Here is a 23,186-nt window from a genome sequence, read left to right on the forward strand (position 1 = left end):
CAGAATCCCTGCTTATATAACGAGTCGAACTGGCATCTTGTCCCAATTGGCAGGCAGGCTCTTTGCTCCACTTTGCAGAAGCTATGCGGAGCTGTGTGTTGGCCAGTTTAAACAAACACTGCTCATCTGCTCTGTGTGCGTGTGCGTGTGTGTGTGCACGTGCGTGTGTGTGTGTGTGTGTGCGTGCGTGTGTGTGTGTATGTGTGTATGTGTGTGTGTGCGCGTGTGTGCGCGTCTGTGTGCGCGTGCGTGCGTGTGTGTGTGCGCGTGTGTGTGAGTGTGTGTGCGCGTGCGTGTGTGCGTGTGTGTGCGTGTGTGTGCGTGTGTGTGTGTGTGTGTGTGTGTGTGCGCGTGTGTGTGTGTGTTTACTAGCTCTCTGCAGCGGGTTATTTATAATGTTCACACTGAAAGGAGCTTGTCCCATGTAGACAGCTCAGGTTGTTTGAAAGAGGATATCGTGCACGCAGTCGACTCAGTTGCTGTGAGAACCTCGAGGTGGCCTGTGATTTGGCAGGTGGAGCTGGTGACCTTTCACCTCTCCTCTCATTGGCTCATCTGACTCTGGTTGTCAGGGATGAAGCAGTAGGGATTCCCACAGACAGATCAAGTTCGCGATGAGTTACGCAAAAAAAGCATCCAGTATAAACAATGCATTAAAGGCACTACCATGAGACACATTATTAAAAACTTAATACAATTAATAAAAAAGCAATGAAGTACACTGCCCCCTTCCAACAGTGGAAGTGTTGATAGTGTTGCTCTGGGACTTTCTAGCTACTGTTCCTAAGGGTTTGGTAGACGCACAGGTACTTGACCTAGAGTTGCTTCAGTAAATATCCAGCTGTATAAATGTATAAATGTAAGTCGCTCTGGGTAAGAGCGTCCGCTGAACGCCAGTAACGTAATGAGTGCAGTCACTAACCCTTCCTCTCTGTCCCCTCACAGTGTGCCCGGCCACCTGCAAACACCGCGCCTGCAACAAGGATAACCAGTGCTGCCACGAGCAGTGCCTGGGCGGCTGCGCGGCGCCGGACTCCCCGAGCGAGTGCGTGGCGTGCCGGCACTTCCTGCACCGCGGCTCCTGCGTGGAGCGCTGCCCGCCCGGCTACTACACCTTCAAGGGCTGGCGCTGCGTCACCTTCCAGTTCTGCCAGGACCTGCACCGGCAGTGCAAGCAGAGCAAGAGCAGCGACTGCAGCGAGTACGTCATCCACAACGGCGCCTGCCTGCCCGAGTGCCCGTCCGGGTACACCACCATGAACTCCACCACGTGAGTGTCTCCGCCCCCCGCCCCCGCCTCGCTCCGCCCCGCCCGGCCCCAGGGTCACATCCGCTACCCAGAACACGCAGGCTGAGGGTCACCTCCGCTACCCAGCACGCACAAAACGAGGGTCACCTCTGCTAACCAGCACGCACAAAACGAGGGTCACCTCTGCTAACCAGCACGCACAAAACGAGGGTCACCTCCGCTACCCAGAACACGCAGGCTGAGGGTCACATCCGCTACCCAGAACACACAAAACGAGGGTCACCTCCGCTACACAGCACGCACAAAACGAGGGTCACCTCCGCTACCCAGCACGCACAAAACGAGGGTCACCTCCGCTACCCAGCACGCACAAAACGAGGGTCACCTCCGCTACCCAGCACGCACAAAACGAGGGTCACCTCCGCTAACCAGCACGCACAAAACGAGGGTCACCTCCGCTACTCAGAACTCAGAGACTGAGGGTTTCCTCAGGTACCCGGCGTGCACAGACCCCTACCTCAGGCAACCAGTTAGTTTATTTCATGGTGCTCTAAAAGAGCCATCACCTGCCTGTCCATTCGCTCTAGTCTGTAACTGCACCTGCAGGAGACCCATGCACCCGTGCATACAGTATGCTGACCGGTGTTCCTTACAGACACATGCAGGTGCCAGTGGAGAGCCAATAGGGGGCGGATTCTGATGGTTGCTTTAAATGTGTAGTGTAGAGGTGTACCCCAAGAAGGTGCTGGTTTGACTTAAAAATGCTCCCTGTGTACCCCCGCCTTCAACACCATGAGAAGGGGTTCCAGCAACAGCGTCTAGTAAAGACCGATGTAAACGAGTCAGTTCAGATGGTGACCGATCTATGGACCTTGCTCACAAGGAGAGGCCTGGACCTCTCTCCATGACGACCTGCTTCCCCTGGTATCCATGGCAACGATAAGGCATTCTCATCCCTCCACTTAGCTGCCAATTTTTTCCCCATTTAGGCAAGATTAAGTTCCACATTTAATTTACAGGCAGGTCATTGGTTTCCAAGTGGTCAGCATCAAACGTATATGTGCACTTGTATCTTAAAGTAAAGGAAAGTACTGGGTTTAGCTCGGACATACAAAGCAGAAACCAATCAAAAGTCCTTGTAAGATGTTTGTAAAGGGTTAGGGTGTCCCACCAAATATCTTCTCTGGGTTTTGTACTCTTAGAGAGTACAGTAAGTTTTTTTTTTTTGGTGTTTTATAGTGGTTATTCAGCTCTCTTAAGTCTAGTAAGCACAGTAGGAAGCTTGATGTCATAATTATTTCATTTGAAAAACATGACTAAATCGCACATGTTGCTCATTTGGTGAAATTTGGTGGCTGTAACAGGTCCAAGTTTTTCTTTTTCTTTTTTTTTTTTTGAGAATTTAATTAATTTCTTTAAAAGCCAGAGTGTACGTCAGATTTTTTTAAGCTTTCTATCTCTGTCAGGAAATTGGCGGGAATGGGGTTGGCGTGAGGCCGTGGTCAGTGACGCGGCTTCCGATGACAGGCTGCGATAGGAAAAACAGAGCCACGACATCGCGTGTTAGAAGTGGCACCCCGAGTGGGTGGAAGAATCCGGAAGGTTTTCGCGCTGCCTCCTCCTCCACCCCCCACCCCGAGTTGCACGCGCTGGTCTGCACGTCCGTCTCCATGTGTGGGCGTTCATTATGCGGCTCCCGCACAGACCTAACGCAGGGGAGAGAAGGGGGGGGGGGGGTCCGTGCTGGGGAAACACTCTCCCCCGGGAACAATAGCGCCTTTTATGTTTTCGGGGGCCATGCTGGACCGCCGAGCCGACCGGCAGAGACAAGGCCGCGTCCCCTCTCATAGAGGGGCCGGGGCGCTCAGAGGGCGGTTCAGATTTCTACCCCGACTCTCTTTTATTCTGCTTTTGACAGTTGGTGATTCACCGGCCTTTCCCAGTCAGGCCTGATTTTACAGACCTGCAGAGAGTCGGGGAGTAATAACTCATCTCCATAAAGAAGCCCAGAGCTCCCTTTAACTGCGCGCACACACACACACACACACACACACACTCACACTCACACTCACACTCACACTCACACTCACACTCAGTCACACGCACACGCACATTCACAAGGACGCACGCATGCACACACAAAAACCTATGTAACCTATGTAAGTCGCTTTGGATAAAAGCATCTGCCAAATGAATAAATGTAAATGTAAAAAACACACAGACACACAGACACACCCCTCATGACCAGCCAGTGTCTGCAAGGGACATTGTGCATTTCTGTATCAAACACAGGGGGAGGGCAGAGCAAAGCAGGACGGGGGGGAGGGGGGGTGTTGCAGGGTGATCGCAGCCTGATAAAGGCCTCCTCTGCTTTTTGTTTTTAGCAGCTCAGCCTGCAGCGCCAAACGTGGACATGGATTACAGGGGCGGGATTATGTCCTTGTAAGGCGACGGTAAAGACGGCGGGTTGGGTTATGAATGAACGGCCCCGGCCTCTCTCTGCTCCGGCGCGTTTGTGAATGAATTCCCGGAAGGCTGAGCTGTCGGACCTCGGCAGCGCTGCCTCACTCTCAGCGTGAGCGCGGGAGAGAGGCTCCTCAGCCCTGCTGCTGTGAGCCATCTGATGGCGGAGGCCTCGCTCGCTGTAACACAGCGTTCACAGGGTTTTACACACTTGCTCAGCGGATGCCCTTACCCCGGCCACACCTTCCACACACTCTAACCCATTTGACACTGCTTCAGTATAACACGGAGCTGTGTATTTTGGTGGGACGGGACTGGCCGAGCAAGGGGATGAACCTGCAACCTTCTGGTCTCAAGCCCAGCTCCCTGCCCTGTGGAAAATGGTTCTCTCATTTGTCCAGCCTCTAAGACATTCATCTGGTCAGGCTTTGTCTGGCTGAAACTGATTGAAATCCACTCTACTATTATAACCATCAGAAATCTGGACATGCACAAAATCCCTGCTTTTTATGACGCCGGTTTGAATAGTTCAGATGCCTGGTGCTTTTGTAGAGGATAGGCGGGGATGGTGTTCTACTCACTTATTTTGTTTTTTTTTTCTTAATCATTGAAGCAGTTACTGATATGCCAGTATCTACAATGAATTCAGTCTCATCTCAGCAGTAAATTGATGCTGTAATGACGGTGGTAAGGCTCCAGCTGTAGAGAGGAAGCTTCATGTGATATCGGTCACTCCCGTCAGCTGCGCAGTCAACATTTGCGTCGGTCTTTTCTGAAGGATTTTGGCAGCTCCTCCTGTGAGGGTGCGTCTTTGTGGAGCAGCACCGGAGGGGCTTTGGCCCTCACCCACGCACCCCGTCCGTAAGCAAGCGAAAGGCTACAAAGCTACAACTGTGCGCTTCATGAATGAGAAAAAAACGTGTCAAGGAATAAATGTGACATTTGTGAGGAGAAAGCACATGAATCCAGGCCAAGGAGCTGCTGCAGCTCTTTCTTGTAAGATGAGTTGACAGAAGCACGATTGGTATTTTGTTGTGGTTACACGGTCCCAGGAAAACATTTTGTTGTTTCTTTGTTCGTCCTTTCAACCTCCCACGGCTACAGTTCACGTGCCAGCTGCTTATTAATCACAACAATAATTTTACTCTTTTTATCTGTGGGTTTAATGAGAGGTTTGCTGCTCTCCGACACACCTTGTGTCACGCTAGAGAGAGACGCGTTGCTGTGGAAGAAACAAAAACAAGGAAACAGACGAAACGCCGGGCACCGCCGCCTCCCCCCCGACGCGAGGTCGTGTCCTCATCGGGGAACAGTTAGCCCTGAGCTTTCTCGGCTCCGCTTTTTTGGCTCGTCTGGCGGGAACGCGTCACCTTGAAGGGATTGTCCTTGGTTGTGCCCTCCCGCCAGACAAAGACGGCGGCCTTCCTGTCTGCCCGTGAGAGCGCTCGGCTGGAAGAGCTAAAAACAGCCTTTCTTAACTCCTCACACAAGGATAAGGTCCCTGAGCGGCCTGAACAAAAAAGGAAAAAGCCGTCTGGTTGGCGAACAGCGCGTTCTCAGGATTGCCTGTTTCACAGGCCTTGTCGCTGTTAGGTTTTGTTGAACTCTTATCAAATTGAGAATCTCACTGAATGTATCCCCTTCTCTCACCACCCCCCCACCCCTGGAATCCCCGCAGGTTGACCTGCACGCCCTGTTCCGGGCTCTGCCCCAAAGTGTGCATGGGCGTGAAGACGGTGGACTCGGTGACGGCCGCCCAGGCCCTGCGAGGCTGCACCGTGCTGAACGGCAGCATGATCATCAACATCCGCGGAGGGAGTAAGTATGGCACCCCTGGGCTGACCGCGACCGCTGCGGTCCTTCCCGCCGACCGCAGCTCCACCGGAGCACCTCCCATCACACCTCGACCGTTCTCAGTGATAGTGTCCGCAGAGGAGCAGCATTAGTGATGTGTCTCAGTACCGGCTCGTGCCACCTGTGGTCATATAGCAACTGCTCCCACCTAAAATGGGGTCACAGATCTCTGTCCATAAATCTGTTTTCAATAAAGAACAGCATTTTATCAAAGGAATTTTATTTGCAGGATCGTACATTTTTGTGAAAGAGAAATTACGTTCAGCTTCTTGCTTAATGCTACTGCACACTTTTAACAGAGAAATGGGATCCCCATAGGCAGAGGCCCCGCCCACTCACAGGAGCCCTGAGCTGCCTGGTGCATCTTTAGCAAAGCGGGATAGATTTCTAATAAGTCATTTTGGTGTTTGTTTCCTTTTCTGTTCCATTAAAGGAGCAATTGGTATAAATCATCGCAGCCCTGATTGATTTTTTTTCCTTCTTCTTCTTTTTTTTCCCCCCTTACCTCAGATAACATTGCGGCCGAGCTGGAGGCCAACCTGGGCCAGCTGGAGGAGGTCACGGGCTACCTGATGATCCGCCGTTCCTACGCCCTGGTGTCCCTGTCCTTCCTGCGCAAGCTCCGCCTCATCCGGGGAGACACCCAGGAAGTCGGGTAAGCGGCCCGATGCCCGCAGTTAGCGGCCAGCTTTAACATTGCGTCCAGTGATGGGGTCAGCCCTGAACGGAGCTGGAAATTGGTCACACTGGTGCGATTAGCCATTTAGGGCATACTGTGAAACCGGTGCGATTAGAACACTAGATTGGAAAAAATTCTAGCTCATTTTAGCTTTAAGGAAACAGCGATTTAACATTAAAAAATGTAGCAAATGTCGCGGTGAAAACTATGAGAAGCTTAATAACGCTAATGAAGACATAAACCATATAACGTAACACGCGCTGCTTAGCATAAAATAAGTCACGTGCGACAGGGTTATAAACAATCTGGAAGATACAAAATTGGAGTTCACCTGAAAGCAGTCAAGAGGATAATGAATAGGAAATTAATTGGTATTTGAGGGAACAGAAGTTTTCCCAGCGCCCTAATCTTGTCTGAGGTCAAGTATATCGACATGTAATACCAAGATGGCACCGCGGTCGGCGGCCTCGCTTCAGTGCTCTCTTACGAGAGACACTGGAAACGGAGCCAGATTCCTAGTATGTGTAAAAGCATACTTGGCCAGTAAAGTGTGATTCTGATTCTGATTCTGACTGGGGTGTCATAAAGGAAAGGCTGACTGAGGTCAGCTCTCACTCCCCAAAAATGGCAGCCATAGATACCGATCCTTCTGCTCCTGCTTCAGATGGATCACCCTGTTACCTGAGCCTGCCATGCCGATGAGAAGATTCCCATCCGTTAGCGTTCTGGAACGGGTCCCAAATCCGTCTTCCTTACTTGCCCCCACTTGCATGCAAATATCGTGCAGTACTTGCCTGTTCTGCCCCTGTGGAGTGAGTTTTTAGTGTCGCAGCACTTGAATTATGAATTACAAAGGCATTCTGAATTGGCCCCCACCCTGAGATATTCAGTTCCTGTGTTTCTTGCCTCCTTTGTGCTTGCTGGTCTATGAGGGTCTGTGACTGTGTGCATATAATAGCCATGGATGTTCTGTTTTAAAACAAGCTCTTTCATCACGAGCCAGCAAATCAGAACGCTAATAGCCTCAACAACGGTAGACAGAGCTTTTAATCTGATGCACATGGATCTGATTATCTGTTCTGTATGTAGAATGTCTGCGGTGATACGTACACTTTACAGTTAATCAGATAAAGGGCCCCTGGGCCTTTTCTCTGTGTGCCAGAGGTGGAGCGGAGATCCCATGATTCTCTGGGTTTGGAAAAGAGGAAGTGGATGCTAAAAACGTGGGCAGAAATAGTGGACACAAGGGAGACCCTGCTGTCTGTAGTGTTGTGTCCAATCCGAAGAGTTACAGTCGCAGCTGAAAGAATTCCGGAGCTGAATATTCATGGGCAGAGAAGGGCCGGATGACATTTTGTCGCTGAATGATTGGCTGTAGCAAGCATGCTGCGTGTATCCATAGTGATCAGAGTCAGATCCAAACCAGGAAGAGTCTCCCTTGCTAATGAATATTTATAAGCACCTGCCTGTGATGTATTTCCCAGTGCAGGCACAGAGCGTTCTGTATAAAGCGCATGGAGTTTGAAACACTACGTCTGTGTGTGTCATCTGCTCATCCAAGTTTTTCCCCCCTTCTTGCGATTCTTGCGGTCGCCTTCCAGGAACTACTCGTTCTACGCCCTGGACAACCAGAACCTGCGGCAGCTGTGGGACTGGTCCAAGCACAACCTGACCATCCTGCAGGGCCGCATGTTCTTCCACTACAACTCCAAGCTCTGCATCTCCGAGATCCGCAAGATGGAGGAGGTGACGGGGACCAAGGACCGCCAGACCAAGAACGACATCGCCTCTAAGACCAACGGAGACCAGGCCTCCTGTAAGACCGCTCAGAACCGGTTTACACCGTCCCCACACAGGGCTGTTCTCTGAAGGCTTACTACCATTTACCTGACCTTTATCTCTTTAATCACAAGTTCCTATTGGATATATAACTCATTTTACAATTTCTTGATGAAATCCATATACATTTGGAAACCATTTAGTGGGACTAACCAAGCATATGCCAAGTACACAGCCCCTAAAAGGCTGATTCCTTAAATGTTTGGCAAGTTAAACGAGACTCTTTCCCTTGCATGTATTTTTCTCATAGATCCAATCTCACTGCTGTTTATGCAGGCCTTTGTTTAACCAAAACATCGTAATCTGACGTGATGGTGCTGATGTCTGTCTCTCTTTCTCTCCCCCTCTCTCTCTCCATCCTTCTCTCTCTGCCAGGTGAGAACCAGGTGCTGAAGTTCAAGCAGATCCGCACGCTGTCCGACAAGATCATCATCAAATGGGAGCCCTTCTGGCCCCCAGATTTCAGAGACTTGCTGGGATTCATGGTCCTTTACAAAGAGGCGTAAGTGTCACAGGGAGAGAGCAGCTGACCTAGGTGCTGTGTGTGATACTATATGATGCATTCTCTGCAGTGTAGGGCTCTCAGACATGGGTCTGGAAACAGTATATGATACTATATGATGCATTCTTTTTAGAGACGAGCTCTCAGCCACAGGTTTGGGAACAATATACAATACAATATGATGTATTCTCTTCAGTTTAGAGCTCAAATACACGGGTCTAGGAAGAGTTTATGAGATGATATCATATGATATACATTCTGTTAAGTGGAGAGCTCTCATACTCAGGTCTAGGACCAGTGTGCGAAATCATATGATATATTTTCAGTGGAGAGCTCTGTTAGCCTCAGGTTTGGGAACAGTATTTGATATGCAATGATACATTCTCTTCAGCGGAAAACTCTGAAGACTTCAGATTCGGCAGGTAGCACCCGCTGTGTGGGTTGGCCGTCTCTGAAACGCTGTGGTTGTCGCCCCCCCCCCCCCCCCCCCCAATCAGGCCCTACAGAAACGTGACGGAGTACGACGGTCTGGACGCCTGCGGCTCCAACAGCTGGGTGATTGCGGACGTGGACCCCCCGCCGAGGGCCACCGAGGGCAAGGAGCAGCAGGAGCCGGGCTACCTCATCCACCCGCTCAAGCCCTGGACGCAGTACGCCATCTTCGTCAAGACGCTGCTGTCCGCCTCCGACGAGCACGAGGTCCACGGCGCCAAGAGCGAGATCATCTACGTGCGCACCAACGCCACCAGTGAGTCGCGCCGGAGCACCCCGCGCCCCTCCCCCCACCCCACACACCCCCCCGTCGCCATGCCACGCCTCCACAGCCTCTTACCTCCAGCCCCTCTCCCTCACGCTCAGGTAATTGCAGTGCTTGTGAAACACAAAGACACTCCAGAGGGATTAAGTGACACTAGACGGATCTCCTTACCGGCCGCCCCGGTCTCCGCGGTGCCAGCTGTTTGTCATCACGTCGGGCAGCTCGTAAATCAGGCGTGACGGGCGCGGCACGCATAGACGAGGTGGGGGAGGGTCGGGGTCGGGGGGGGGGGTTGGGGGGAACGAGGTCGTTTTCGCCCCAGGACACACACACGTGCACGGTCTGAGATCAGCCGACTCCGCTGCCGCCTGCCAGGCTTCCTCTCTGCGGTCCGCCCGTCCTTCCTGCTCTGCCCCCCTGCCAAACCGCACTCCGCGCCCCCCCTGCCCCCCGCTCGGGCGACTCCTCGGGCCGCTCGTCCGCCGCGGGGCAACGCCATGGCAACGCCGGTCTGCCTGCCGTTAAACGGTTGACATTCACGATGGCTGTGATTATGGTGTGCCTTCCCCGTCAGTGCCAGGGGTTGCTGTCGTAAATCAGGGCCATAGTTCTCCCTGAGAGAGAGGCGACACACACGCCCGCTCCTTACAACAGCCCAGGCCGAAACGTAGCGCAGAGGACAGTAAAGCCCGCAGGTGACTGACACACTCTCAGATACACGACCCAGGAGACTGTATATCCTTTCATACTCAGCGTTTCACATGTGCGGGTGCTCGCTCTCAGACTTTGATTCATGATTACACACGCACGTGTCTGAATGCTGTCCGACCGGTTCTGCGAGCAGTGGTCAGCGTTGTGTTGTACTGTAGTCTGTCGTCGGCGGTCTTGATATCGGGCTGGTGTGGCGCCTACCTGTTAGCACACACTCTTATTTCAGGGCGACTAACAGTGTACTGGAAGTGTGTGTGGAATGCACCAGTGCATAAGGAAGTGTAATACAACTTATGACATACATAACTAACATTGACGCCAAATGGCGCCATCACGTCTTGAGTGTGACACTGCTGCGGCACTGTTGGGCTCGGTGCTTAACCCGAATTGCAACCCGAATCGCCTCACTAAACACCCAGCCGTACAAATGTGTGGTGTAGCTTCACCACTGGGGCGCTGCTGTTGTACTGTTGGAGAAGGTACATAACCCACAATTTCGTGTGTAAATATCCAGTCGTATAAGTGGTTGATATATAAGAATTGTAACCTGCGTAAGTTTCTTTGTACACGAGCATCAGCTAAGCAGTTGCAGTGTAAATGTGAGTTAGCGCGGTTCCCCAGGTAACTCCAGGTGCGGAAGGTATGGTCACCCTGTGTGCTCTGAAAGGGTGGTGTGGGACCGGGCCAGGTCCAGTGATGCTCGTGTCTCTCTCTCTTGTCGTCGTGTGTGTGTGACAGAGCCCTCCGTTCCCCTGGACCCCATCTCCTCCTCCAACTCGTCCTCCCAGATCATCCTCAAGTGGAAGCCGCCCACCGACCCCAACGGCAACATCACCCACTACCTGGTGTTCTGCCAACAGCAGCCCGAGGCCAGCGACCTCTACAAGTTCGACTACTGCCAGAAGGGTGAGAGGCCGAGCCCCCCGCCCCCTACCCCCACCCCGAGCATGGGGGCCTCACAGAAGCCACGCTTTACAGCACTGCTGAAACTCACCCGGGATGCTTCCGTTAAGTACACATTAAACCCAGATTTATGGGTAGCAGTGCCAGGGCGTTTAGGAAGCAGCCCTTCAGGGGTTTCGTAAGGTGACTTTGTACGCTGCATCCAAGTGGGCACTTACCCAGGGGAGCGCTCTGAAATGCTTACTGACAGAAAAACACTGATTTCAAGTGTTGGTGATAATTGAAGATTAACTACCGATCGTTTTCAGAGACCTGCTGCAGGCGCTTGCTAATAACATTTTTAATAGTGATTGAATGTAAGGGGCTGTTTTAATCTGTGTTGCACGTTCTCTGTCGGTCTGAAGTGGTCTGACACGTTTCCAGTGTGCCTTTCTGTGGGGGCTTGTGGATTGTTTCTTTGCAGTTGTCTTTCATTATTCCTTCTGTTTTGTGTAATGCACGTTATAGGTGATTTTATATCAATTCATTGCTGGCCTCTGATGCAAATACTAAATCGTTCTTGTCACCTTTTCTGCCTTTGCCTTCACTGATTGATGAGTCCTCTGCTCATAACCTCTTTACCTCTTATTTTCATTGTGAAGGGCTCTGAAAAAAATCCTCGTAAAAATGCAGTGTCAAATTCATTTTTATTGTAATTTGATACTCCATGTGCTCTGACCTTATCTGACCTATTCTGACCCGGTCTAACCCATTCTCTGTGTGGTCTGACCCGGTTTGACACCTGGTTTGGCCCGGTTTTGACCCGTTCTGACCCGGTTCTGACCCGTTCTCGCCTCGCGGGACAGGCATGAAGCTGCCGTCGCGGGCGCCCACGCACGTGGACAACGACGAGGAGAAGAAATTGAACCAGACGGACGAACAGGGCCAGGGATCCCGCTGCTGCTCCTGCCCCAAAACCGACAAGCAGCTGAAGAAGGAGGCCGAGGAGTCCGAGTACCGCAAGACCTTCGAGGACTACCTGCACAACGAGGTCTTCGAGATCAGGTACGGCGCGGCTCTCCTCCCTCGCTCTGCCGGGGAGAGGACGCACAGGCCGGTCACACGGGGGGGAGCGCAGAGCAGAGTCTCTGTGTAAACACAGGGCCGGTTTGATGTACAGCACATTTGCAAATTCTCAACCTTCTTACAGGTTACATCTAACAGTGCATTCAATTACATTGTTAGCATTTAGCAGGCACAACTTACCAGAGCAACTTACATAGGTTACAGTGTTTATATCCACATATAATGTATTTATTATTGATATAGACTGAAGCAAGTGTGGGTTAAGTGCCTTGCCCAAGGTTACAGCAGCAGTGCCCCAGCAGGAAATTGAGCCAGCAACCTTTTGGTTACAAGCCCTGTCCCTTACCACTACACCATACTGCTGCCCACACGGTAACAGTACACATGTTCATTTGGCAGAGACTGTTATCCAGAAAAACCTACAAAGATAAAGATATGTAAATGCTTATAGTAAAGCCAAATGAACAGTTGTATGAACAGGAAAAAAATCAGCACATCTGAGCATGTGTCAGTTCTTAAGCGATATAATTACCAGCCATACTGCATATCGACTAAGTGCTGCAGTAATCGTACATTTCAAGAACTCAGAGTGCAATGATATGCTAAAAATACAATTGAGTGTTCGAATACAGAGAAGCAATGTGCAAAAAGGCGAGATTGTTTATCTGTGATTTTTCTGGTGTGAAGGATGGAAATAGCCCCAGAAATGGTAGCATTTCTCACTTGCTCATTGGGTCATGACCTCTCACAGTAACTGAATTTTAATTCTGGATTCAAATGATTAGTTACTTCCCTGCAGCCTGTGTTCATGTCGAGTCATTCTGGACAACAGTGACCAGGAGCCCACAGCAGCAAAATATTCCATCCACAGCCCTAATTCTAAGGCAGCGTGCATAGGACACAGGTTTAGAACATAAGGGATGTTTGGCAGTTGGGTGAAACAGTTGCAGCCAGTATGAAGAGCCTCTTGGTGTGGTTATTCCCATGAGCACAGTAGCATTAACACACAGTCACCAGACACAGCCCAGACCCATTCACAGCTCCTGGCTCAAGGATGCAGCACTCCAAATGGGATTTGAACCCTAAAACATTCCCATTCCCCATCCAGTTCCTTAACCACTCTCCCCGCAGTGCCCCCTTGGGGTGATGCTCTGCGTTGCAGTGAATGAGCAGACACTGCCAGAGCACTGCCATTTTGGTGGCTTGTGGAGCTGTCGACTTTCCCCCTTCCCCTCCCTGGAGGGGGGGGGGGGGGGTGATTGGCATGCCCATTATTCTCTGCTCCAGTCAGGGTGGGGGTGTGGTTGGGGGTGGGGGGTGGTGTGGCAGGGGCATTCATACATGCTGATATCCTGCCAGTCCAGATTCTCTGATGGGGAGATGAACACAAGGTCACCCCCCCCCCCCCCCCCCTCCCCAGCCCGCCCCAGCCTGCCCCAGCCGTGTGCGAACTAGGCGGAATTCAGCACACAGAGGGAGAGAACATTCTGTCCGCGGGTCCCGCTCTCTGCGTGTGCCGGGGAGAACAGGGCCCGGAACAGCACACCCTGCTCTGCCACCCGTCATTATCGCCGCCTCTCACACACGCTGTCACGTGTAGCTGTCCCACGTGGACCCCCGCCCCCCCGCCGCCGCCACCACCACAGCTTCCGTATCTCTGTCACTGAACCTGTCACCACGTCAGGCCATGAGCAGCGTGTGATTCCGGCGCCTGTTTATGCTCAGATACTACCAGATGAATAAGAGTCTTGCCCTGTCCTGATATTTTGTTGCGTTGGAGTGAGTGACTTTTCCCCTGTCCTCCTCCCTTGTGAGTTTAGGTGTCAGTATCTGAAGAAAACGACCCCAGGGGTAGTCGTAACTCTTGTCTCAGACAGAATCTGTTACTCTAAGAGAGTGCTGTTTTCACTTGAGCTCCTGAAGTCCCCTTGTGTTTAACAGTGCCCACCAAAGGGCTCTGTTCCCCTGGGTGGAAAATGGACAGACAGGTGTTTGCTCCTGTTAAAAACCTCAGCAGTGAGGCTTCGTGTGACTCGGTGAGCTAAAGTGCTTACTCCTGTGCTCTGAGTTTGGCAGTGTCAGCAGCTGATGGTGACGAGAAGCTCACAGCAAATTAGCTTTGTTCTGTCAGGGATACGGGTGGGTGTGTCAGCAGGGTCCCCTCATTTCTCCACTGTGGTGCCCTCTAACGGCTTGTGAGGCATTTGCAAAGTTCCTTGGTGATGTCAGTGGGAGTGAGCCCATCCTCCAATCGACACTTGCCCTGCTGTGGTGCACTGTGGGAACTGTAGCTTGAAGAATAGCTGCTGGCTGCATCCATGTGTATTGGAGGATGGCGTTTGCCTCAACACTCCTGTGAGTGTTGGGGGTTGTCAAGAGACAAGCATAATGTACACTTGGTGACTCCCAAGTTGCATAAGAAAGAAAATAAAACATCATCAAAAAAGCATAAGAAAGGAAAAAAATACATCATCAGTTCCCTCACCATGGACATCGTGTAAAGGCTGTCACAAAAAAAGTTGTATAGCTCCCTCTAGTGGTGCCTAGTAGGGCGTGTGTCCCAGTAAGATCTATCCAGACATTCTGTTCTACATGAGAAGCTGGGGGGGGGTTCTCAAGTATTTTTTACTTACTAGTGACTCTCGGTTTGGCAATACAGATTACGTTGATTGATTATGATTGATTAGTCCTATTCATTAATTGCTGAAGGCCCTAGATGATTTTAAAAAAGCTTAACCAACTTACACCACTGGCATAAATTTATTGTAGTGAAACATTACAATCACGAAGAGCGCAATCATGCCTTTCTTGCCTACACAACCATGCAAGTTCTCGTACAGTGAATTTACAGTTTACATCAGAAGGACACTGAAGTGTAGATCCAGAGCATTAGTCAGTTCAAGGTTTTATCAAGCCTGATGAACTCATCCTTGTTTGAAGCAAGCATGTGCAGTCTACCAGAACCACCAATAGGATGTGCTGCGCTAGAGGTGTGTCAGCTCGATAGAGCTGGTTCAGAGTGGGCCGAGACACGCCCCCTCACCCCTCTCCTCCCTGCCCAGGCCCTCCAGGCGCCGGCGGTCGGCGGTGGGTGTGGCCAACGCGACGCAGCCCCGCCTCCACACCACACCTCCCGCCCTGCCCAACGCCTCGGCCACCGGTGGCCCCGAAGAGGAGGAGAACAAGAAGGTGCCCCTGTACGTCTATTCCAAGGAGTGGACCGTCATCTCCAACCTGCGCCACTTCACCAGCTACCAGATCGAGGTCCACGCCTGCAACCACCTGACCGACCCATCCCGCTGCAGCATGGCCGCCTACGTCAGCGCCCGCACCATGCCCGAGGGTACCCCATCTCCGCCCGTCCCCTGCAGGGCTCGGCCCGCCCCTGTCTCTGCTCTAACTGTTTGGCTCCTCTTCCTTTTACTTTCCTCTTCCTCCTCGGTTATCCTCCTTTCTTTCTTTTTCTCATTCTGCCTCTCTTCCCTCCTGTCTTGCCACTTCTTCTTCTCAGCAGCACCGGTTTGTAGATGCTTCTTTCTGGGGCGATTTACAGCGTTTGATATTACAGCAGACAGCCATCTCACAAGTAGCACAGAACATACAACCGTCATGAAATCTGAAATAAAATTGTTGTTAATCAGGGCGAATTTTAGCACATGGTATTGTAATGAAATATTGAACAAAATATTCATGATGAAAACAAATAAATATGTAATGACAATAATAAGAAATAATAAGAAATAATTCATTTGAATGTGTCAAGATTATGTAATGGAAGTTAAAAAAACTATTTCTTGTGAAAGAATTTTACCAGATTCTACACAGCAGTCCTGTTATCAGGCCTCATGCAGTTTTAACTGTCTGGCACAGTTCTCTGTGAGGAAACTCCAGCAGTACAGGAGTTATGGCCACATGGAGAACATTCTCCTAGGCCTGCTCACTCCTATAGCTCCACCACATTCTGAGGTTCTGGTTCTGGCACAGTGGGAAGTGGACCTTTGACAGTGTGTTCAGTGCTGACACTCTGGTTCTGTTGTTCCTGTACAGACAAGGCTGATGACATTGTGGGTCAAATCACCTACGAAGTGTCGGAGTACACAGTGCACATCAAGTGGCAGGAGCCCAAAACTCCCAACGGCATGATCATCCTGTACGAGGTCAACTACAAGAGACAGGGCGACCCAGAGGTGAGAGCACCCTCATATTTACACACACACACACACACACACACACACACACACACACTTACTTACTTACTTACAGGGAGACCCAGAGGTGACAGCAACTTCATATTCATATATGCACACACACACACACACACACACACACACACACACACACACACACACACACACACACACACAGCGGACCCAGAGGTGAGAGTCCCCTCATATTTATACATACACACTTACACACACACACACACACACACACACACACACACACACACATATGCATGAACATGCACACACAGATATACACATACAAGCACACAGCTGCCCCCTACAGTCCTGTTAGTGCTACTGCACTGTACCACGCGCTCTCTTCCCAGGAGCTGCACCAGTGCGTGTCCAGAAAGAGCTACAGCGTCGACGGCGGCTGCAAGCTGAGAGTGGTGCATCCTGGGAACTACACCGTGAGAATCCGCGCCACGTCGCTCGCAGGGAACGGCTCCTGGACGGAGCCCACGTACTTCTTTGTGCAGGACCTCAGTGAGTGACCCTTTCTGCCCCTGCCTGTGTTTCCCATGAGCCAAACCTTGTAAAGAGTGCCCCGCAATAGGCAATTTGCCAAACATACCAGTGTAATGTGGTAATCATTGTTGTTAATGGAATCTCATATTCCACAGTGTAGTAATGTCGCTATGATTTTGATGGGATATTTACTGTATCTACTTATCTAATAACCTTTATTCCAGCAGGAAGTCTCTTGAGGTTAGGAGGCTTTTTTTGACAAAGAGCTTGCACCTGATATGGGTGTTGGTGTGCACCCCTGGAGACAGCAAAGGTGTGTGTGTGATCTCCCCTCTCATGGCTCTGTGTGTGACCCACTCCGCAGGGGTGGACCCGTTCAGCGTGGTGAAGATCGTCATCGGGCCGGTGATCTGCGTGATCCTCCTGCTGGCGGTGGCCGCGGGGGCCTTCGTGGTGTTCAAGAAGAAGTGAGTGTTCCTTGCGCCCCCCCACCACTGTCCTTCCTCAGCACCTGCTCACAGCGTCCTACACCCTCATTTTAACTGAGCTTAAGGAAACATGGTACTTAAGGTACATGAAGTTCTGTCCTGGTCAGTTGTGTCTTCCTCACCTTGTGTCACACCTGCTGTTGCCAAGCAACTCCCACCCGTGGCCCGTCTGCCGTGTCATGGCCAGTTTGGATTGGTGCGTGATTACTCTTGTGTTGCTGTCGAATGTCCGCCTTGTTAGGGAGGAGGACCCGCCCACAGACCCCTGAGTCACTTCAGCTGTGTGATTCTGATACGAGCAGAGCAGACACCAGCTTGGCTGCTGGGTGAGATTTGGTTTGGGATGCCCTGTGACGTCACCCCGCTCCTGACTGATCCATGCCTCCTCTTTATTCCAGGCAAACCCAGGGGCCCACCGGACCCATCTTCGCCTCCTCGAACCCGGAGTATCTCAGTGCCAACGATGGTAAGGAGATGCTTCTCCGAGGCAAATTGGTTTATTTATTTTTGCAAATTTTAATTTGTAAAACACTCTGCAATTTGTAGGTTGAAGTTAGGGTTTATGTCTGTCTCAGTTTCTAATCGTGCGTTCATGCTGCTGTGTGTCTCTCTCTGCCGTTTATAATTCTGCGCTGACACAGATGTGTCTCTGGCCTGTAGTTAATGACTGTATGCTGGTGTCCCAAGGGTCAGGGTCAGGATTAGGGTTCAGGATCAGCATCAGGGTTAGGGTTATGGTTATGGTTAATGCCAGTGTGTCTCTCTCTCCTGCAGTTTATGTGGCTGATGAGTGGGAAGGTTATGATTAGGGTTATGGTTATGGTTAATATCGGTGTGTCTCTCTCTCCTGCAGTTTATGTGCCTGATGAGTGGGAGGTGGCCCGGGAGAAGATCAGCCTGCTCAGGGAGCTCGGCCAGGGCTCCTTCGGCATGGTGTACGAGGGCATCGCCAAGGACATCGTCAAAGGCGAGCCCGAGACACGCGTTGCCGTGAAGACGGTCAATGAGTCGGCCAGCCTGCGGGAGAGGATCGAGTTCCTCAACGAGGCCTCCGTCATGAAGGCCTTCAGCTGTCACCACGTGGTAAGCGACCCCGCTGCGCAGAGGGTGTAGGGCTTAGGGTGTAGGGCTTAGGGCGTAGGGCTTAGGGTGTAGGGCTTAGGGCTTAGGGCGTAGGGTGTAGGGCTTAGGGCGTAGGGTTTAGGGTTTAGGGCATAGGGTGTAGGGCTTAGTGCGTAGGGCTTAGGGCATAGGGCGTAGGGCTTAGGGCGTAGGGCGTAGGGCGTAGGGTGTAGGGCTTAGGGTGTAGGGCTTAGGGTTTAGGGCTTAGGGTTTAAGGCGTAGGGTGTAGGGCTTAGGGCGTAGGGCATAGGGTTTAGGGTATAGGGCTTAGGGCGTAGGGTTTAGGGCGTAGGGCTTAGGGCTTAGGGTGTAGGGCATAGGGCTTAGGGCGTAGGGCTTAGGGCATAGGGTGTAGGGCTTAGGGTGTAGGGCTTAGGGTGTAGGGCTTAGGGTGTAGGGCGTAGGGTGTAGGGCGTAGGGCGTAGGGCTTAGGGCGTAGGGCTTAGGGCGTAGGGCACAGGGTGTAGGGCTTAGGGTGTAGGGCGTAGGGCATAGGGTGCAGGGCGTAGGGCTTAGGGTGTAGGGCGTAGGGTGCAGGACGTGTGTCCCAGGGAGATCAGAGGATCACTCGCCTTAAAATCCATCCTGACTACAGCAAGGCAGACAGAAAGCAATGCTGAGTGACATTATATTCATTATCTTTACTATCCTATACTGTACTATACACTGGCATGTTTTACTGAGTAAGGGTTAACTTCCTGTCTCAACATTCTGTTACTAGGGGTGTTACATCTCTTGTTCACTACCTGTATACCCAGTGTAGGAACTTTTCTCTGTACAAGTTGTTTCCAAAGGCATTTGGCTATTCTTTGAAAAATTAAATCAAATTAAATACACAGCCCAAGTTGTAAAATAAATCGGGTGCCCTTTAAGTGACTTTAATCAGAGACCCAGTGCCGTGTTATCTGAGGTGTGACCCAGCCCCGCCCTGTTACAGGTGCGTCTGCTGGGCGTGGTGTCTAAGGGCCAGCCCACGCTGGTGGTGATGGAGCTGATGACCCATGGGGATCTGAAGAGCTACCTGCGCTGCCTGCGGCCCGACGCAGAGGTAACCAGCCACACCTTCACACATCAAACCTGCTGTCAGGAAGCACGGATGGGGATCCACCCACCCTCTATCCACCAATCAACACAGTGTATCCATCTGTCAACACACTGCTTCCACCAATCAACACACTATATCCACCAATCAACACGCTGCTTCCAACTATCCAGCAATCCACCAAGCTGCCAATTTGTGATCTACATGCATGTGTGTATGTGTGTGAGTGTGTGTGTCATAGTCCTTGTGCTTTAGTGTCCATCCTGATAATGGTAGCTTATGGTTTCGGTTCCTGGCCAACTCTGACCAAAGTCTTAAAAAAGGAGCTTATTGCCTCTCTTGTTATTCCACATTGAAAGATATGCATTTTAGGTATTGGCTCTGTGCAAGCCCTTTTTGAAGGGACGAGGGTATCCTCTTCATACCGCAGATAATCAAGATGACGGGGATGACCCCCCTACACGCTACCCAGTTTTTGAGAAGGATCATTTTATGAGTGCAACATTTGCGGTGAGACGTGTGTGTGTGTCTCTCTCTCTCTGCAGAATAACCCGGGCCGCCCCCCTCCCACCCTGAAGGAGATGATCCAAATGGCCGCCGAGATCGCTGACGGCATGGCCTACCTCAACGCCAAGAAGTTCGTCCACAGGGACCTGGCGGCCAGGAACTGCATGGTGGCCGAAGATTTAACCGTGAAAATCGGAGGTACAGCCAAAAGAGTCAGGGGTTGGGGGGGTAAGGGGAGGAGTCACCAGTCACTTCGTACAGCTCCAGCTGTATGAATGGGTCGCAGAAATGTAGTCATGGTAACAGGATTTGGTAACACTGTTTTGGGTCCTGTCCTAATCCAGTAAAGCAGTGTGAGAAGGTGAGGATCAGTCAGGCTGTTCTCAGACTGTTTTCTGATCGCTGCTCGCATGTATGGTGTGTGTGTGTTCCCTCTGGCTCAGACTTCGGCATGACCAGAGACATCTACGAAACGGACTACTACCGCAAGGGCGGGAAGGGCCTGCTGCCGGTGCGGTGGATGGCCCCCGAGTCTCTGAAGGACGGGGTCTTCACCGCGCACTCGGACTGCTGGTTAGTCTGCTCTGTCCTCTCAGGCATTGTGGTGGGTAAGGAGCTGGGTTTGTAACCCAGTGGATGCAGCTTCAGTCCTCTCAGCGGGGCGCTACCGTTGTGCTCTTGAGGGAGGTGATTCACCTGAATTACTTCAGTAAGCGTCCAGCTGTATAATTGGATGATATGTGTACATGTACAGTGAAGTCACCTGGGATAAATTTCTGTTAAACAAATGAATTAGGTAATCTTAAAAGTTTCAACTCACAAGTTTAAGCTCATCTCAGGCTGTGTTTCCTTCAAGTTTAATTTATTTGCACAATATCGCCTGAGAGTTTCTGACATATTCTGATCAGTGCTTGCCACCAGATAAAGTACGATGAGCAAGATAACAGGGATGAAATCTGCAAAGCCTATCCGAGTCAGAGAGAGTTCCGATTTTTCACAGGTCTGCTGGCCGAGCGTTAGTTCAGCATGTCTCCTCATGGTGGCGCTGTGCTGTTGCCATTTCAGGTCCTTCGGGGTGGTGCTGTGGGAGATTAGCACCCTGGCAGAGCAGCCCTACCAGGGGCTGTCCAATGAGCAGGTCCTGAAATTCGTCATGGACGGAGGATACCTGGATCGGCCAGACAACTGCGCAGACCGACTGTAAGCGTCTCAGTGTTTAATGTCCTGTTAGTTTCAGTCTCAGATTTACTTCATACCAACAAATATTCCTCAGTCTCACATATGAATGAATCTGAAGTTCACGCTCCAGAGAGAGACAGTGTAGCGTGTCCTCTGTGGATCTATGGGAAAAAAAATGAGCCAAAACATAAACGACTACATTTAATGCCTCTGCCTCCCCTCCTGCCCCCCCCCCCCCCCTTGCAGCCACAACCTGATGCAGATGTGCTGGCAGTACAACCCCAAGATGCGCCCCACCTTCCAGGAGGTGATCGAGATGCTGAAGGACGACCTGCACCCTACTTTCCAGGAGGTCTCCTTCTTCTACAGCGAGGAGAACAAGCCCCCCGAGAGCGAGGAGCTGGACATGGACCTGGACAACATGGAGAGCATCCCGCTGGACCCCTCGTCCTACTCGCACCACGAGGAGAGCCCCGGCAGAGACAGTGTGCCCTCTGTTGGCCTGCGGGGGAACTACGAGGAACACGTGCCCTACACGCACATGAACGGGGGCAAGAAAAACGGGCGAATCTTAACCTTACCGCGATCCAGCCCTTCCTAACGTTTCCCGTTTTTGATCCTTTCTTTTTTTTTTTTTTTGTTTTGTTTTTATAAATATTAATTTGATTTGTATCATTCTGACAGAGGCCCTTTGGAAAAAAAAACAAAAAAAAACAGCAGATCTCAGGACTTTATTTTCCTCACTCTTATCTGCCACAGGAGCGTGTGGGGATGCAGGAGGAAGATGCACAAACCGTTTTTTGTATTAAGAAAAATTTTGATCATCACGCGGACGGATCGTCTCCTGCTTCTCCAGCGCCTCTGTTTAATGTTAGCTACCGTCATGTTTCCAGATCCGGTCGATGGAATAAACTGTGAAACGAACCTCCGACAACCAGATGGCTGCTTAACCCCCTCCAGACTGTTCACCTCTGCTCTCATTAAACGGGGTTTCCCTGGTTTCCTCAAAGTGGCCTTTCTCTAAACTGTGGCCTGTGTACAAAAGAGGAGGTGTCGGCGAATCCTCAGAATCATATCTTGTAACCATAACAAAAAAAAAACTGTTTGGAACTGTGGGATGGCAGGAAGACGGCCTCCCTTTCATAGAACAAACTTTTGTCTTTTCGTAGACGAAACATTTGCTTTCGTTTCCAGTCTGATTGTTTTCCCTCCTCGTTCTGCAGTATTCCAAACCTCTCACGGATTCAGTAGGTGTTCGGTCCTTAGCTTTAATTTATTTATGTTTGCTTTCCTTTTCCTTCCTGTCAGATTTATCTATGTTCTTGTGTCATGGCTGAAGGATATTTAAACCATTTTCTAAGACTTATTTGGACAAAAAAATGTTCCTCAGATTTGACCAATAGCTGCTGCTTTGATACATTTTAGTTGGTATAGAAGATCATATGTGAAATATTTTATACATACGTATATGTGTAAAATATTTTCTCTTGATGTTTGTTGTAAATAGTTGATATTTTTTATGTTTTCATCCCAGAGGCTTTGCAGGTTGTGGAAATGTTTTTTCTTTCCATTTTTCACCTTTTTCTGATCCAAAAAGAAATGTCACACTAATTATTTTTTAAGCTCTTTCTTTATCAAATCACCTCACAAAATTTTCTGCTGAATTCACAGGAGCACATATTTTCCTTCAGATATTGGCCCAAATTTAAAGACCAAATAAAATCAAATAAAGCATGTGATGCAGGCTTACAGAATGCATGGACATGCTCCTACCATTTGCTTTGTGTATCTCGGAGGTGTTTTTTTTTTTTTTTTTACCAAGTGTTGTACCAGCGCTGGTTTTTGTTAAAAAAAAAAAAACCTGTAAATGGCACGTGGTGATTGGTTTACGATCAAGGGACAGATTTCGATGTCATTGAAGCGTCTGTCAAAAGTCTGATACCCAGATTTTGTTTGGTCTTGGATTGTTGGGCCAATCAGATTTCCCTGTATCCTTTGTGTACTTGTCAGCTGAGCAGTTGGGTTGTATTATCAGCTGAGGTGCACCTGCCCGTGCTGAAAGCTGTCCTGATGGTGGATGAGTTAGCAGGAACATCTCTACTGCAGGCCTGGCGGGGGGGGGGGGGGGGGGG

General features: G+C 50.6%; 1 protein-coding gene across 1 annotated transcript in view; it reads left to right on the forward strand.

The window, feature by feature from the left end:
• LOC118795337 (insulin receptor-like) overlaps nucleotides 1-22,454 on the forward strand; it is a 74,262-nt gene extending 51,808 nt beyond the window's left edge. Inside the window, exons 3-21 of the mRNA XM_036553758.1 lie at nucleotides 946-1,270; nucleotides 5,391-5,530; nucleotides 6,077-6,221; nucleotides 7,847-8,061; nucleotides 8,460-8,586; nucleotides 9,084-9,334; nucleotides 10,793-10,960; nucleotides 11,803-12,001; nucleotides 15,085-15,365; nucleotides 16,070-16,209; nucleotides 16,575-16,734; nucleotides 17,081-17,183; nucleotides 17,603-17,670; nucleotides 18,058-18,287; nucleotides 19,264-19,374; nucleotides 19,914-20,073; nucleotides 20,319-20,448; nucleotides 20,941-21,075; nucleotides 21,301-22,454. Coding sequence (XP_036409651.1) covers nucleotides 946-1,270; nucleotides 5,391-5,530; nucleotides 6,077-6,221; nucleotides 7,847-8,061; nucleotides 8,460-8,586; nucleotides 9,084-9,334; nucleotides 10,793-10,960; nucleotides 11,803-12,001; nucleotides 15,085-15,365; nucleotides 16,070-16,209; nucleotides 16,575-16,734; nucleotides 17,081-17,183; nucleotides 17,603-17,670; nucleotides 18,058-18,287; nucleotides 19,264-19,374; nucleotides 19,914-20,073; nucleotides 20,319-20,448; nucleotides 20,941-21,075; nucleotides 21,301-21,655 — 3,443 coding nt within the window. The 3' untranslated portion in view covers nucleotides 21,656-22,454. The remainder of the gene's footprint in view (nucleotides 1-945; nucleotides 1,271-5,390; nucleotides 5,531-6,076; nucleotides 6,222-7,846; nucleotides 8,062-8,459; nucleotides 8,587-9,083; nucleotides 9,335-10,792; nucleotides 10,961-11,802; nucleotides 12,002-15,084; nucleotides 15,366-16,069; nucleotides 16,210-16,574; nucleotides 16,735-17,080; nucleotides 17,184-17,602; nucleotides 17,671-18,057; nucleotides 18,288-19,263; nucleotides 19,375-19,913; nucleotides 20,074-20,318; nucleotides 20,449-20,940; nucleotides 21,076-21,300) is intronic.
• The last annotated feature ends 732 nt before the right edge of the window (nucleotides 22,455-23,186 follow it).

This window comes from Megalops cyprinoides, chromosome 20, assembly GCF_013368585.1.
Source record: "Megalops cyprinoides isolate fMegCyp1 chromosome 20, fMegCyp1.pri, whole genome shotgun sequence".
NCBI classification, from domain to species: Eukaryota; Metazoa; Chordata; class Actinopteri; order Elopiformes; family Megalopidae; genus Megalops; species Megalops cyprinoides.